We start from the raw sequence: 12954 nt of genomic DNA, 5'->3' as shown, positions 1-12954 counted from the left end.
AAGGGAGACCGCAAGGTTGTCCCACTCTAGCTGACAGCTACCACTTCTCATAAAATAATTTGAGGGTGAACATAACGGGATTTTGCAGCTTCATGAGGAGTTTTTCATTGTAAATATTAGCAGCAAAATGATTACAATGAGAGCAATGTAAAACCACACTTTCCGTGCACAAACACATGACATCGTGTGAACATTTCGTGGAATTTCCTAGTTGGTGGAACTGTGTTTACCCATAATACTGGCATTGATCAGCTACTTGTAAGGTCTCATGTTACAAACTCCGGAATATTCTTCATTGATTTCTAAAATTGAGTTTTCATTGAAAAAAAAAATGGCAACAGTAATCATGTCTTTTTAACACACGTTTATTTGCAGTACGCCGCGCTTGTTTATATTTAATACCCACTTGGCCTAATAGGTCACGTGACGCCCTGGAGCGCATTCGGTCTGTTGCTTTATTCTTAAGCATCGCTGATTTTACAGGATTGTAATAAAAAGGCACTTTTTCTTTAAAGGCACTGGACACTATTGGTAATTACTCAAAATAATAAATAGTTAAAGCATAAAAACTTACTTGGTAACAAGCAATGGGGAGCTGTTGATACATGTAGTTAAAACATTGTGAGAAACGGCACCCTCTAAAGTAAGGTAGGTTTTGAGAAAGAAGTAACTTTCCACTTAGATATTTGAATATGATTTTGAGACCTCAGAATTAGAAGACTGCACTTTGACAGAAGACTGCTCTTTGACACTTGCCAAAGCTGTCCAGTGTCTTTAATGATGATGTTAAGCTGTCAGTTGTGCAGGCATAAACACATGATGGAAGTTACAACATAATGTTAAACTTAGAGAACCAGGTGGGTGGGGGCGGGGGTGTGGGGATCACAGTCACAGCCTTTACAAAAATAAAGTGTATGAGTTGTTTTTAAAAGAGTTGAAGGATACATACATTGTAGATGATTGATTCTACTGTTGTTTGTAGGTTTTACTTGGTTTATCAGATGCTGAGCTTGAATCTGGAATGGGTGTTACTAATGTACTCCATAGACGTAAAGTAAGACTTGCAGTTGAAGAGCAGAGACCTGGTGTTGAAAAGTAAGCTTGACATAAATGACTGATAGTCAGTTACTTTTTAAACAAGCAACTGATGGTTGGCTTTTCTTGTTTTTGTCTCTCTGCAAATTGTGCTTTGGAGCCCGGCCTGTTGCTTTTACGTGTTCCTGTTTCGACTTTGTTACCTTAGTTTGTTACCAGGATCTTGTGGGGAAAGTTCTTGTCGTCCTGTTTGTAGCAGTGTATCATACATTTTGACATCACTCGTTTGATTGTTCCCAGGCTTTCAGTGTGGCTGGGTCCATGATTTGGAACAATCTCCCAACTGCCATTGGGGAATCTAATACTCTATCTGCTTTTCGTAAAGTCATTAAGACTCACCTTTTTCCAAGTTTATTTCTTTCTGGTGCGCTATGATCTTGATTGAATAGCGCCTTATAAATTTTAATTGTTATGTAATGTTATGTTGTATTGTTTGTCTTGTATACCCTGAATGTAGTTTTGCTTTTAATCAAAAGCATGACCTGATTCTTTTGTCAATTGTGTTTAATGAATAATGAATAAAAAATGACTACATAAATTATTATTATTATTGTTGTTGTTGTTGTTGTTGTTGTTGTTGTTGTTGTTGTTGTTGTTGTTGCTGTTGCTGTTGCTGTTGCTGTTGCTGTTGCTGCTGCTGCTGCTGCTGCTGTTGCTGCTGCTGCTGCCGCTGCTGCTGCCGCTGCCGCTGCCGCCGCCGCCGCCGCCGCCGCCGTTGTTGTTGTTGTTGTTGTTGTTGTTGTTAAAAAAAGATTTATATAGCGCATTTCCAAAATAGACCAATGCGCTTTACAATAAAAATTGAAGTTAAATACAATAGAAAGCAAATTTATGCACACACATAAAAAGCACAAGAAACAGCACATTAGAAGAATATTAAAACTTTGCAACATATAAAAACCTAAAGGAAAAGCTTTGCAAAGAAAAAATAAAATAAACCAGCAACATTAAAATTCCTTTGGAAAGAGGAAAATTTTTAAAAACTTCTTAAATATTTTTACACAAGGGGCATACGAAGGTTTGCAGGGAGACTGTTCCAAAGTCTGGACCCTGAAACAGAAAAAGACTTGTCCCCCGAAAGATCTTTTGGTTGACGGTATTGCAAGTCGTGTGTTATCATGGGTTGATCTAAGCCCTTTGCGACCAGAGTTGTATTTATTAAAAAGCTCTTGTAAATAAGATATTAAACTGAAAATGAGCCAAGGGGCGATATTACACATTAGAACATCTTTGTTAGTTTTTTTAAACTAAAACAATGACCTAACAGACCTGCGCATACTGCAGGCATAACTTAGTTGACACCTAACAAAACCCCTTACGTTATAAAGTTTGATCCATTATGAGCCATGCAGTCTCAACCCTTGGTGTTTGACATGGTCTTCAGAAGTGTCAAATATGAAAACCTGATTTATTTAATTTCAGTAAATCCTGAAAGAACTAATAATAATAATAATAAAAAGACTTGTAATGCGCACGTATCCACCCTGCTGGGTGTTCAAGGCGCAGAACTAAAGAATTTTTACTGTTTTTTTTTCATGTAGCATATATCAAAAAGCTGGTGATCTTGATCATCGATGGGTGGCCCGAACGTGGTTGAATGACCTTGGCCTTGGTCAGTATTCCTTGCAGTTTGAATCTGAACGGATAGATGGAAGGGTACTTAACAGTTTGACAAAGAAGGATCTTGAAAAACATCTTGGAATCTCACGAAAGTTTCATCATGTCAGTTTACTTCATGGCATTGAATTGTTGAGAAGAATACATTTTGATAAAGGGGTAAGTAAATCATTGAAAACAATTAAGCTAACTTTAAGACTTGTTTCGTCTATTGGCTTCCTACATAAAAAAAAACAGAAAAAAACAAAACACTTTGACAATGAGGTTTATGACATCATTTCATTCCCATGTGTAATGAGTCCTGCTACATAATATAGGAATGCAACTTTCAGCACAACAGCTGATTTCTTTTTTTCCTTTTTCAAATATTCTGTATAAATCCTTCATTTTCGTGATTTTTTTGTGTGTGAAATTGTTTGTTTATGTAAGGCGCTGGATGTTCATTTGAGTTTAAAGTGATCTGTGGTATGTGTCATGCAAACATGCGCATGAAGTTTTTAATGTTTAGAGCTGAATAGTTTCATGAAAATGACAGATTTAGGAGGAATACCACTCAAAAATGTATGATGCCATGGCATGTTGATACACTGAGATTAGAAGCTTCTCAATGGTACTATTGAAATTATGGAGCTCTGAAACATCTCTGCCTTAGAAAGACACCCTTATATCTAGGACTCTGTATCTGTGTTCAGCACAGAGAAATAATAAGTACATCGACTTCTTCTGTTTGAAAACTATGTATATTTTGGTATAGGTTCTTGCAGAGCGTCGAGTACAGAGTGACGATATGGATTGTGATCTTGTAGTGTGGACCAGTCAAAGACTCATTAGATGGGCGAGAAGTATCGATCTTAAGGTAACCATGCAGAGGTTGTATTATTTGTAAAAGCCATCAATAATAATAAAGCACTTGCTGTGATGATGTACATGTAATGCCACAAAAGCAATGCTGAGTTGTACATGTAATGCCACAAAAGCAATGCTGAGATGTACATGTAATGGACGTTTTTTTCTCGAGGGATAATATAGGAGAATGCTGAATATTAATTTATAATTCGGTATACAATACGGTCATGTTAACCATATTGTTGATATTCCCTTCTTATTTCAGGAGTATGCTGACAATTTATTGGACAGTGGTGTCCATGGTGCTCTGATGGTATTAGAACCATCGTTTGATTCAGATGCCATGGCAAATGCTCTGGGAATTCCTTCAAGTAAAACTATTATTCGAAGACATCTAACCACAGAACTCAATTCCATCGTTCTTCCAGCCAGGTAAATGGATAGACTTTGTAGTATTTAATTCTGTTGCAAGGTAACTTAAATAAACCTATCATGGTCCTAGCAAGTTATCAATCATTATGATAAGACCTAGGGTGGGAGTCATGTCAACTTATTATTTGACTGAAATATAATACACTGAATTTAACATTTCATAGTGATTCGCATAAATACTTGACATGTGTTTGCGGTTTAAACAATTCTTTATTACACACATCGTAGGATGAAACAATTATTTATTACACACATCGTAGGATGAAACAATTCTTTATTACACACATCGTAGGATGAAACAATTCTTTATTACACACATCGTAGGATGAAACAATTCTTTATTACACACATCGTAGGATGAAACAATTCTTTATTACACACATCGTAGGATGAAACAATTCTTTATTACACACATCGTAGGATGAAACAATTCTTTATTACACACATCGTAGGATGAAACAATTCTTTATTACACACATCGTAGGATGAAACAATTCTTTATTACACACTTCGTAGGAAATAAGGACTTTGAGGCTTGTCCACTGATGTTTGACATGGGCTGCTTTAAAATTAATCATGAATTTGTATGCATGTTTCATGTCGAACCTTTCAGTGTTGGTCCGTTAAAAAAAATATCAATACTTGTTGCAGTTTAGCAGTGAATCCTAAGCCAATAGAGACGTTCCCAGAAGCATGCAAAATTGAAAACAGCAATATCTGCATGTTTGTGCCCATTCTAGTTATGTGCAGGATTGCAAGAATAATTACAAAGCTAACCAGAGGGAAAGGGTCTCTCTAAAGTCCAGGGATCAATTTCACAAAGAATTAGAACTAGTAGGACTAGACCTAGGAGATATTAAGAACTTATTTAAGGCTAGTCAACTTACTTAAGGCTAGTCCTAAGTTAGGACTAGGCTAGACCTAGGAGATATTAAGAACTTACTTAAGGCTAGTCCTAATTTAGCACTGGACCTAGGAGTGTTAAAAACTTACTTAAGGCTAGTCCTAAGTTAGGACTAAACCTAGGAGATATTAAGAACTTACTTAAGGCTAGTCCTAAGTTAGGACTAGACTGCTCCCCCCCCCCCTCTTTAATTAAGAGACTCTGGAACCAGACTTGACCCAGGTGACTGCCCCCCCCCCCCCTCTCTGATTACGAGTATTCTGTCTTGGGTTGAAAACTTGTTGATGCTAATTTGAGATGTGTTTATGCATTGATGTGTAGAGCCACACAGGATCTGTTCAATGCTGCAATTGAAAATCGTCCCAGGAGGAGTAGCGGAGGAGGTACACTTGGTAGATCATTTCAGAGATCTTATGCCAGTCCTAATGATGATAAGAGCAGACCTAAACCAACATTTAGGGTAGGTTCTCTTTGTACATTATCTCTTTTTAATCAAGTTTTCAGAAATCATAACACCATTAACATGGCATGGATGTACACCCTTTGTTAAAATTGTAAACTAATTCCTACGAACAATGTAGGACTGAGCAAGATACCTGACCCCACATTGTGGTTACTGGGTTCAAACGTTCAGTTTTGGGTTTTTAAACAATATGGCATATCTCTAGGGGTTGGTAGAATTGCCTTTATTTATGACCTTTAGTTGGTGTAGCTACCAAAAGGACACACTGTTCCTGCCTTGATCTTATAAGTGTACAATGTAGATGTATAAGCAGTCGTTACATATTAAGTTAGACCTGAGAATGACAAATGTGACCCACTTTGTAATGAGGAATATCAAGTAAATTTCATTTTTAAGTTTATCGTAATAATCCCAACAAGCAAATCTCAACATTTTAATTAAAATAAAAATCATGATCATACCACCTTCCTGTCCGAAATAATGTGGAATTTCTGATGACCTTGACACTAAATTTTACGACCCGTTTTAAAAAACATAAACCCTAGATAAATTCATTTTTAAAAACGCGATGTCTTACACACTCATTAAAATAATATTTTGAAAACATTGATTTTTACCAACAATAGGACCAAAATGTACAAACAACCCAATGATAAGTTTAATTATATTGTGTAGACAATTTCAACAATAAATTTGACAAATTTTACCTGAAATATTAGAGCAATTTTCGTTGTTATTTCCAACTTGTAATGCGAGTTCCTTCCGTCATGGCAGGATGCAACGCATCACGTATTCCCCGGGGGCTATACAGCTACATCACCCGTACATTGACTCTGCTTCAAGACCAGGGAACAGATTTCATTCGCAATTTTCCCGTGTTTCTCATGATTTTAGTGATACTTCTCACCCATTACCAAGTTTAACTGAAAGATTATTCCTTTAGCATTCAGAATTATTTTGGTATTGAGTAATTCAACCTTGACACTGGTTTTTCGAACTTCAATTAACATTCCACTGGCAGAGTGGCAACGATTGTTATAGCTTTACTCTCTACGCGTGCCGTGTCAAAGAGCCTGTAATGTATGTATGTGTGGGGCTCCCGTATGGTGTGCGTATAGTGGAACCAAGCTACATGTAGCTATGACGTCACGTGGCAACAGCACTGGGTCAGGTTACGGCCTTGCTGCATAGATAAACAGACGCCTCGATATGTAAGCCATACTAATCTCGTGACGCGAATTGTTTAAAAATGAGATAGGTCAACTGACGAAAACGGGTTTCCTTGAACCCCTGTAAGAAGCAATGCAGTAGCCAACGTGTTGTCGTAATGTATATTTAGATAGATGAGGTCACTGGCTTCAAAAAAGTATCTCTTGGTGGCACTTTTGCGATGTGCTTGGGGCAGCCATCACAGATTCAAAAGGGGCGACTTTTGTCTATTTGGAGTTTCTTTTCAATTTGTTTTGATGGCTCAGAAATCGTCTGTTTGTACATCTTTGTTAATCTTTTGACAAGTTTAATCAAGATTTAGGCAACCTAAAATTGGTGTCAAGTTACACGAAATGAGACTTTACTCGATATTCCTCTTTTTGTCAGAGCGGGTCACAAATGTCCACACTATGCAAAATCTTGAGACAGTCTTTGGACTAACACTAATCTACCAAATTTATTCAGGTATTCAAGTCTTATATTTCTATGAGGCATTTTTTTATGTGTGGATATCTGTCAAAAAAGGGAAACACATTCTTAAATGCATCGCTAGTAGAGCAAGAAACAGCTTTCAAAATAACTTTGTGAACATTAAAAGAAGCTACATGTATCAGCAAAAAACTTGTCCATGGCAGTGAATAAATAGCTAGACAAATTCGCAAAAGAACATAATCTACCCAGCAAGTAGATATACATACACATGGTGTAACCACAAACCATGTGTACATTGATAACTCGCCATGAAATGCCTTAATTATTTTTAACAAATACAATGTTTGAAATACACAATAGATTTTCTAGACTAAATAAATAAATACTGTCATGTTATCTGAAAGTTTTTAGTAGTTTATAACAAACTTAGTGAACTGTGCAACAGTGGGAAGTGTTATTCATGTTATTAATGTTTTCTTGAAAAACACAAAAACTAACCAAATAGAACATTTTGAATTAAGTTTGAATGGGCTCTACTTGTTTTTCTATGGCTGTTATAATTGTGTATTGTTTTGTTTCCATATTCTTTGCTAGGGATCCCTTGGTAGAGCATTAGGAAGGAAGCTTCGTCAGGAGATAGGTTATTCATCTAGCTTCAGTAGTGTACCTGAACAAGTGCGTGCAAGATCACGTAGTCAAGAGATAGAGAGTACCATGGTGTAATGATAGCATCACTAATCTTCAGCATGCTGTATTGTATCCAACTGGATAGTTTAGCTGCTTATCAATATCATAATTATACAAATCGCAAAGGTTCAAAGAGTTGGTATTCATTATGACCTCATTTTTAATTGCTTATAATTGTAGAAGTATTTTATCTGAAAGCTTTGTGATTAAAAATATCAATGAAATTCATTGTTGTCTTGGATTGGATCCAATGAATGCCAATAGAGGGATCCGAGTGACAGTTAGGTGCTGCCATCACTGGGTAGGCATCTACATATTATGTTTAGATTTGTAAGCATCTTTGACCAATGATGTTAATGCATCTGTGTGCAGTGCTACAGCCACTAAGCTAACCTGAGTACATCATCCTAAGGTGGTTTACTCTCAAGTATGGGCATTCATTTTTTACTGCATGAAAATATGTAGAGCTACCATTTATAGGATATTTATGGAACTGGAAATCTTCACTCCCAATTGATGGTTGTATTCAACTAAGGGACAAGGTTTCCTCATTGGATTTTTATCTGTGTTCATTTGTTCTTATTTTTGTCAAGCATGGTAGGATTAGGAAGAGTTGACAACAAACTGTATGTATAGTTTGTTGGTTTATTTTGAAGTAAATGCCTATCTTCTTCTTAAAAGAAGAAATTTGCCAAGTCCTTCTTAAACTGTTCATTTTCAAGTTGTTTGGAAAATTTTTCCTGCTTGCCTTTTTATTTCCACATTAGCATTGTGTAAGGAGAGTTATGTGTATGGAAGTCGTCAGCTAAACAGATGCCATCCTACATAAAAGGATGGTGAACAAGTGTTACTGTAAGTAAAATGTTCAAATCATTGGGAAGTTATTGCCTATTTGATTTATCTTAAATACAAACAATATCTTGTGTAAACCTTTTCAAATAGATTTTGCACATTTTAATCATTTCTTTAGATTTAAAGATGATATTGTATACAGTGTGCATGTAATAATATATTGAAGTCAATTTAATGAAAATAACTCCTTCCAGAAGGCAATGGGTTTGATCTGAGCATTGAAGCATTGAAGCATTTGAAGCATTTGAAGCATGTTTCTTTGAATAATTGTGTTGTGAGTAACATGCGACTGTTCTTGTACATATATAAATATATATATATTTATATTTTAAATCTTATTGATCAAAATATATATTTTTTAAATATCAACTTTATGTAGTCCGGCTGGCAAGTGTTAAAAATAAAAGCATGGTTCTTTCAGTATGCAATTAGTAAGCATTTAAATAATTTAGCTAGAAATTATCTTCTACTTAAATGATATTTAGGCTTGGATGAGAAAGATTTGAGTGTAGTGCTTGGTATTTAACAACATGGCTACCTGGATTTAAAGGTAGTGGACACTATTGGCAATGACTCAAAATAATTGTTTGCATAAAACATAAAAACTTTCTTGGTAACAAGCAATAGAGAGCTGTTAATAGTATAAAACATTGTGAGAAACGGTTCCCTCTGAAGTAACATACATGTACTTTTTGAGAAAGAAGTAATTTCTCAGTAAAATATTTGAATTGATTTTGAGACCTCACACAAATTCAATACTTGTTAAAAATTAATCTTTTCAGAAGCAGTCAGAGTGTCAGAACTACACATAATGCTTAGTTGACAATAGTTTTGCAAAGATATCTTATTGTCCACATACATGTACATGTTGTGCCAACGTTATTGTGGTTATTGCCAGTAAAGGTCAGCTGATAGTGTCTCATGTTCTTTATACAGGAATGTTTTCCCAGAAAGTGGCTATAGAAGTCCCCTATTAAATTTGGAGTAAAGAAAGACAACTTCAACAGAATGTTAGGTGTTAGGTTAAAGGATGAAGTAAAAGCAAATTGAACCTTTTGTACACACAGTTGTTTGAAGTAATCAGTCTTATTTTATACTAAAAGATCTCAGTTCATGTATAAACTCTAACCACTGGAGGCTTGTTGTTATTTTAAGCTAATTATTCAGTTTGTAATATTTTTAAATGTCAAACCTGCCTTTGGGTAGTTTTTGATGTCATAGAAATGAATAGATGATGATGTATATGTATATTTTAGTTTAACTCCTGAATGTGACATATCCAGCTCAAATTAATAATGATCAAGATACTGGACTTTTAGTAACAGACAGTAATTTAACCAGGAAAAACGTTCCTAATGATGAATATGACAAAATCAATATTTTGAATGCAAAATTCACTTCCAGTTGGTAATGTTACCACTGAGGGAATATTTCTGTGTCAAATACTGTCAGGCTTTCAAGAAGGTTTTATTTAAATCCACTCTTATTCAAATGAACTGAATGTTTCCAGCCAAGAAAAACCTTGAAAACACCTTTACATGTTTATTTTATGATGTGAAGTTTTGTGGATCTTATTTTTTGACTGTTTCATGATGTTTTTTGTGTGTTTTGTTTGTATTAACTTTGGTTTTTACCGATACACCGATGTGTGTTAGCACTGTATACTCATTACTCTCAAAGGCATACTACTCAGGTGGGATTCAAACCCACGACCTTTGCAGTTCTAGACCAGTGTCATACAAACTCGACCACCAAGATTATTCGGTAGCTAGTGTCCGGTGGTTTAATGTTATATATTTTTTCTTGTTGTAATATGCCTGGGAGCATTTTAAAATGGATTTTGCAGTTTGTAATTTATTATTATTGTTATGGTGACTCTAAAACTGTAATTTGAGATCGTGTTGACTAAAAGCTGTTTAGTTATTTTTGTAAAAGTGACTTATTTGCAGACAGAATTTCCCCAAAATACACAACGCTGTATCTATTAATGCAACCAAACAATTGTGAAAAGTGTTGTACAAATACTCCATCATTAAATAAAGTTCAGAATCAAATTGTTACCAAAAGTTAAATGTAAATAATTGATTAAAAACCTGGCAAATTTGTAATGTTATTATTGAATATATAGTGAAATTAGTTGTGTTGATTTGTTGTATTTTTAACACTGACTATCTGTTGCCATTTTCCAAAGTCTAGTGGTTCATTGTATTCATGATGTGGGCTTCACTTTCATATGAGCCTTAGATTCAACTACATGTATTTGATTGTGATGACAACTGTGGGTGATTTGGTCCTTGCACAATGGGATTTATGTATTTAGCTTTTATGAGGAATGTTCTTTATCATGATTAAGCTTGTTTATACCTTGTATTCATAAATACCTCAGACAGTTTCGCTATTCCTATTGGTGGAGAGCGCGTCACGTGGGTGTGTATAAACCTTTGTTCTGAGGTATTTATGAATAAATTATTAAAGGCAGTGGACACTATTGGTAATTACTCAAAAAAATTATTAGCATAAAACCTTACTTGGTAACGAGTAATGGGGAGCTGTTGTGAGAAACGGCTCCCTCTGAAGTATTGTAGTTTTCCAGAAAGAAGTAACTTTCCACAATTTGATTTTGATTTTGATTTTGAGGTCTCGAAATCAAGCATCTGAAAGCACACAACTTCGTGTGACAAGGGTGTTTTTTCTTTCATATTAATCTCACAACTTTGACGACCAAATGATCTCAGATTTTCACAGGTTTGTTATTTTATGCATATGTCGAGATACACCAAGTGAGAAAACTGGTACTTTGACAATTACCAATGGTGTCCAGTGTCAACAGTTAAACGCAATGGTAAATGTGCTACATGTAGATAGTTACTTTGCGCTGGACTTGTTTTGCAAAAGATGTTTATGCGCAGTATACCATCAGGTAACTGTGCGCGCCTTGACTACAAACATAAACTAAAGACACAGATATCATTGTTCAGATGTTGAAAGTGTAGGCTACATCCGGGGGCCATTTTCATAGAGCTGCTAACCACAACAATTTGCTTAGCATGAAATTTAGGCCTTGATAAAAACAGGATTAATTGGGCCAGGTGATTTCTGGCTTTAATTGAGTTCATGGATCTAATATCATCACATAACTATGACAAAATCTAGATTGAGTTGTCTTTTGACAAAAATAATGCACTAAATTATTTGTATTTAGACATTACTCTGCAAGAAAGACTAATTTTTCTTCAGGAAATATCAACAAGGTTTTCATTGATCATGCAAGTATGTCAGTACAAATATGACTGATGATTGTCTCCAAGGTGAGGTTTCCTCAATTTATTTTCCTTTCTCGTATTTGTGAAGCAATACAGCTTAATGTTTGAAACAATTTCAGTTCTGCTGTTTGAGGCACTATTGAAAACTACACACAGGAAAATATAACACTGGATTGTTAAAAGAGGTTAAAGACAGACTGTCTCAAGATCTTTTGTTGCTCATTTTCTTCTCAAAATCAATAGAGAATTCAACACTTTGATAAATTACGTCTATCAACTACTCCACATCCGTATTATTTTAAAGGAACACGTTGCCTTGGATCGGTCGAGGTGGTCTTTGAAAAGCATTTGTAACCGTTTGTTGTAAAATGCATATGATTAGAAAGATGTTTTAAAAGTAGAATATAATTATCCACACAAGTATCACTCGAAATTGCGTGGTTTTCCTTACCTCATCAACTAACACGGTCGGCCATTTATGGGAGTCAAATGTTTTACTCCCATCTTTACTCCCATAAATGGCCGACCGTGTTAGTTCGCAAGGTAAAAGGAAAACCATGCAACTTCGAGGCAAATTTGTGTGGATCATTGTATTCCACTTTTAAATCATCTTTCTAACCATATGCATTTTATAACAAACAGTTACAAACGCTTTTCAAAGACAAACTCCACCGATCCAAGACAACTTGTTCCTTTAATGTCGTGCCCACCCTTTGTATTTATCTTTGAAGCATCTTTGGTATTGGCAAGGAAAGACAACAAATGGTTTCAGCATTAGTTCTTGAATTTGATATTGTCGTGTGAGCAAATTTATTTGACTGGGATTAACAGAACCTTGGCAGGGAGCCACAGCTGAAAACCTGCTCTGGTAGGCTGGAATCTCAGAATGCTCACACTTGGGCTGAATATAATGACAAAGGGGGCACCCTGTCCATTCTTGTATGCCACATTTGTACAACACATTTGTACAACAACAGGAAAAAGGTTACACACTATAACCCTCTGAAAGGGATTTTACAAGGCATGTTTCTTTGAATGGCAGAAACAAAGCATATCCTACTCAGTGGTGTCTAACTGTGCACACTACCACTGGGGTGGTTAACACAAATGTAAATACAGCCGTTACGCATGTCTGTAAAAAAAGAAATTGAGGA

General features: G+C 35.5%; 1 protein-coding gene across 1 annotated transcript in view; it reads left to right on the top strand.

Annotated features, from left to right (window-relative positions):
* Nucleotides 1-12170, top strand: part of LOC139950579 (kazrin-like) — a 65852-nt gene extending 53682 nt beyond the window's left edge. Inside the window, exons 9-14 of the mRNA XM_071949330.1 lie at nucleotides 983-1095; nucleotides 2637-2871; nucleotides 3467-3568; nucleotides 3824-3990; nucleotides 5216-5354; nucleotides 7593-12170. Coding sequence (XP_071805431.1) covers nucleotides 983-1095; nucleotides 2637-2871; nucleotides 3467-3568; nucleotides 3824-3990; nucleotides 5216-5354; nucleotides 7593-7721 — 885 coding nt within the window. The 3' untranslated portion in view covers nucleotides 7722-12170. The remainder of the gene's footprint in view (nucleotides 1-982; nucleotides 1096-2636; nucleotides 2872-3466; nucleotides 3569-3823; nucleotides 3991-5215; nucleotides 5355-7592) is intronic.
* The last annotated feature ends 784 nt before the right edge of the window (nucleotides 12171-12954 follow it).

Source organism: Asterias amurensis, chromosome 18 (assembly GCF_032118995.1).
Source record: "Asterias amurensis chromosome 18, ASM3211899v1".
Classification (NCBI taxonomy): domain Eukaryota; kingdom Metazoa; phylum Echinodermata; class Asteroidea; order Forcipulatida; family Asteriidae; genus Asterias; species Asterias amurensis.
Note: the sequence above shows the minus strand (reverse complement) of the source record. Positions and strands in the feature narration are given on the sequence as shown.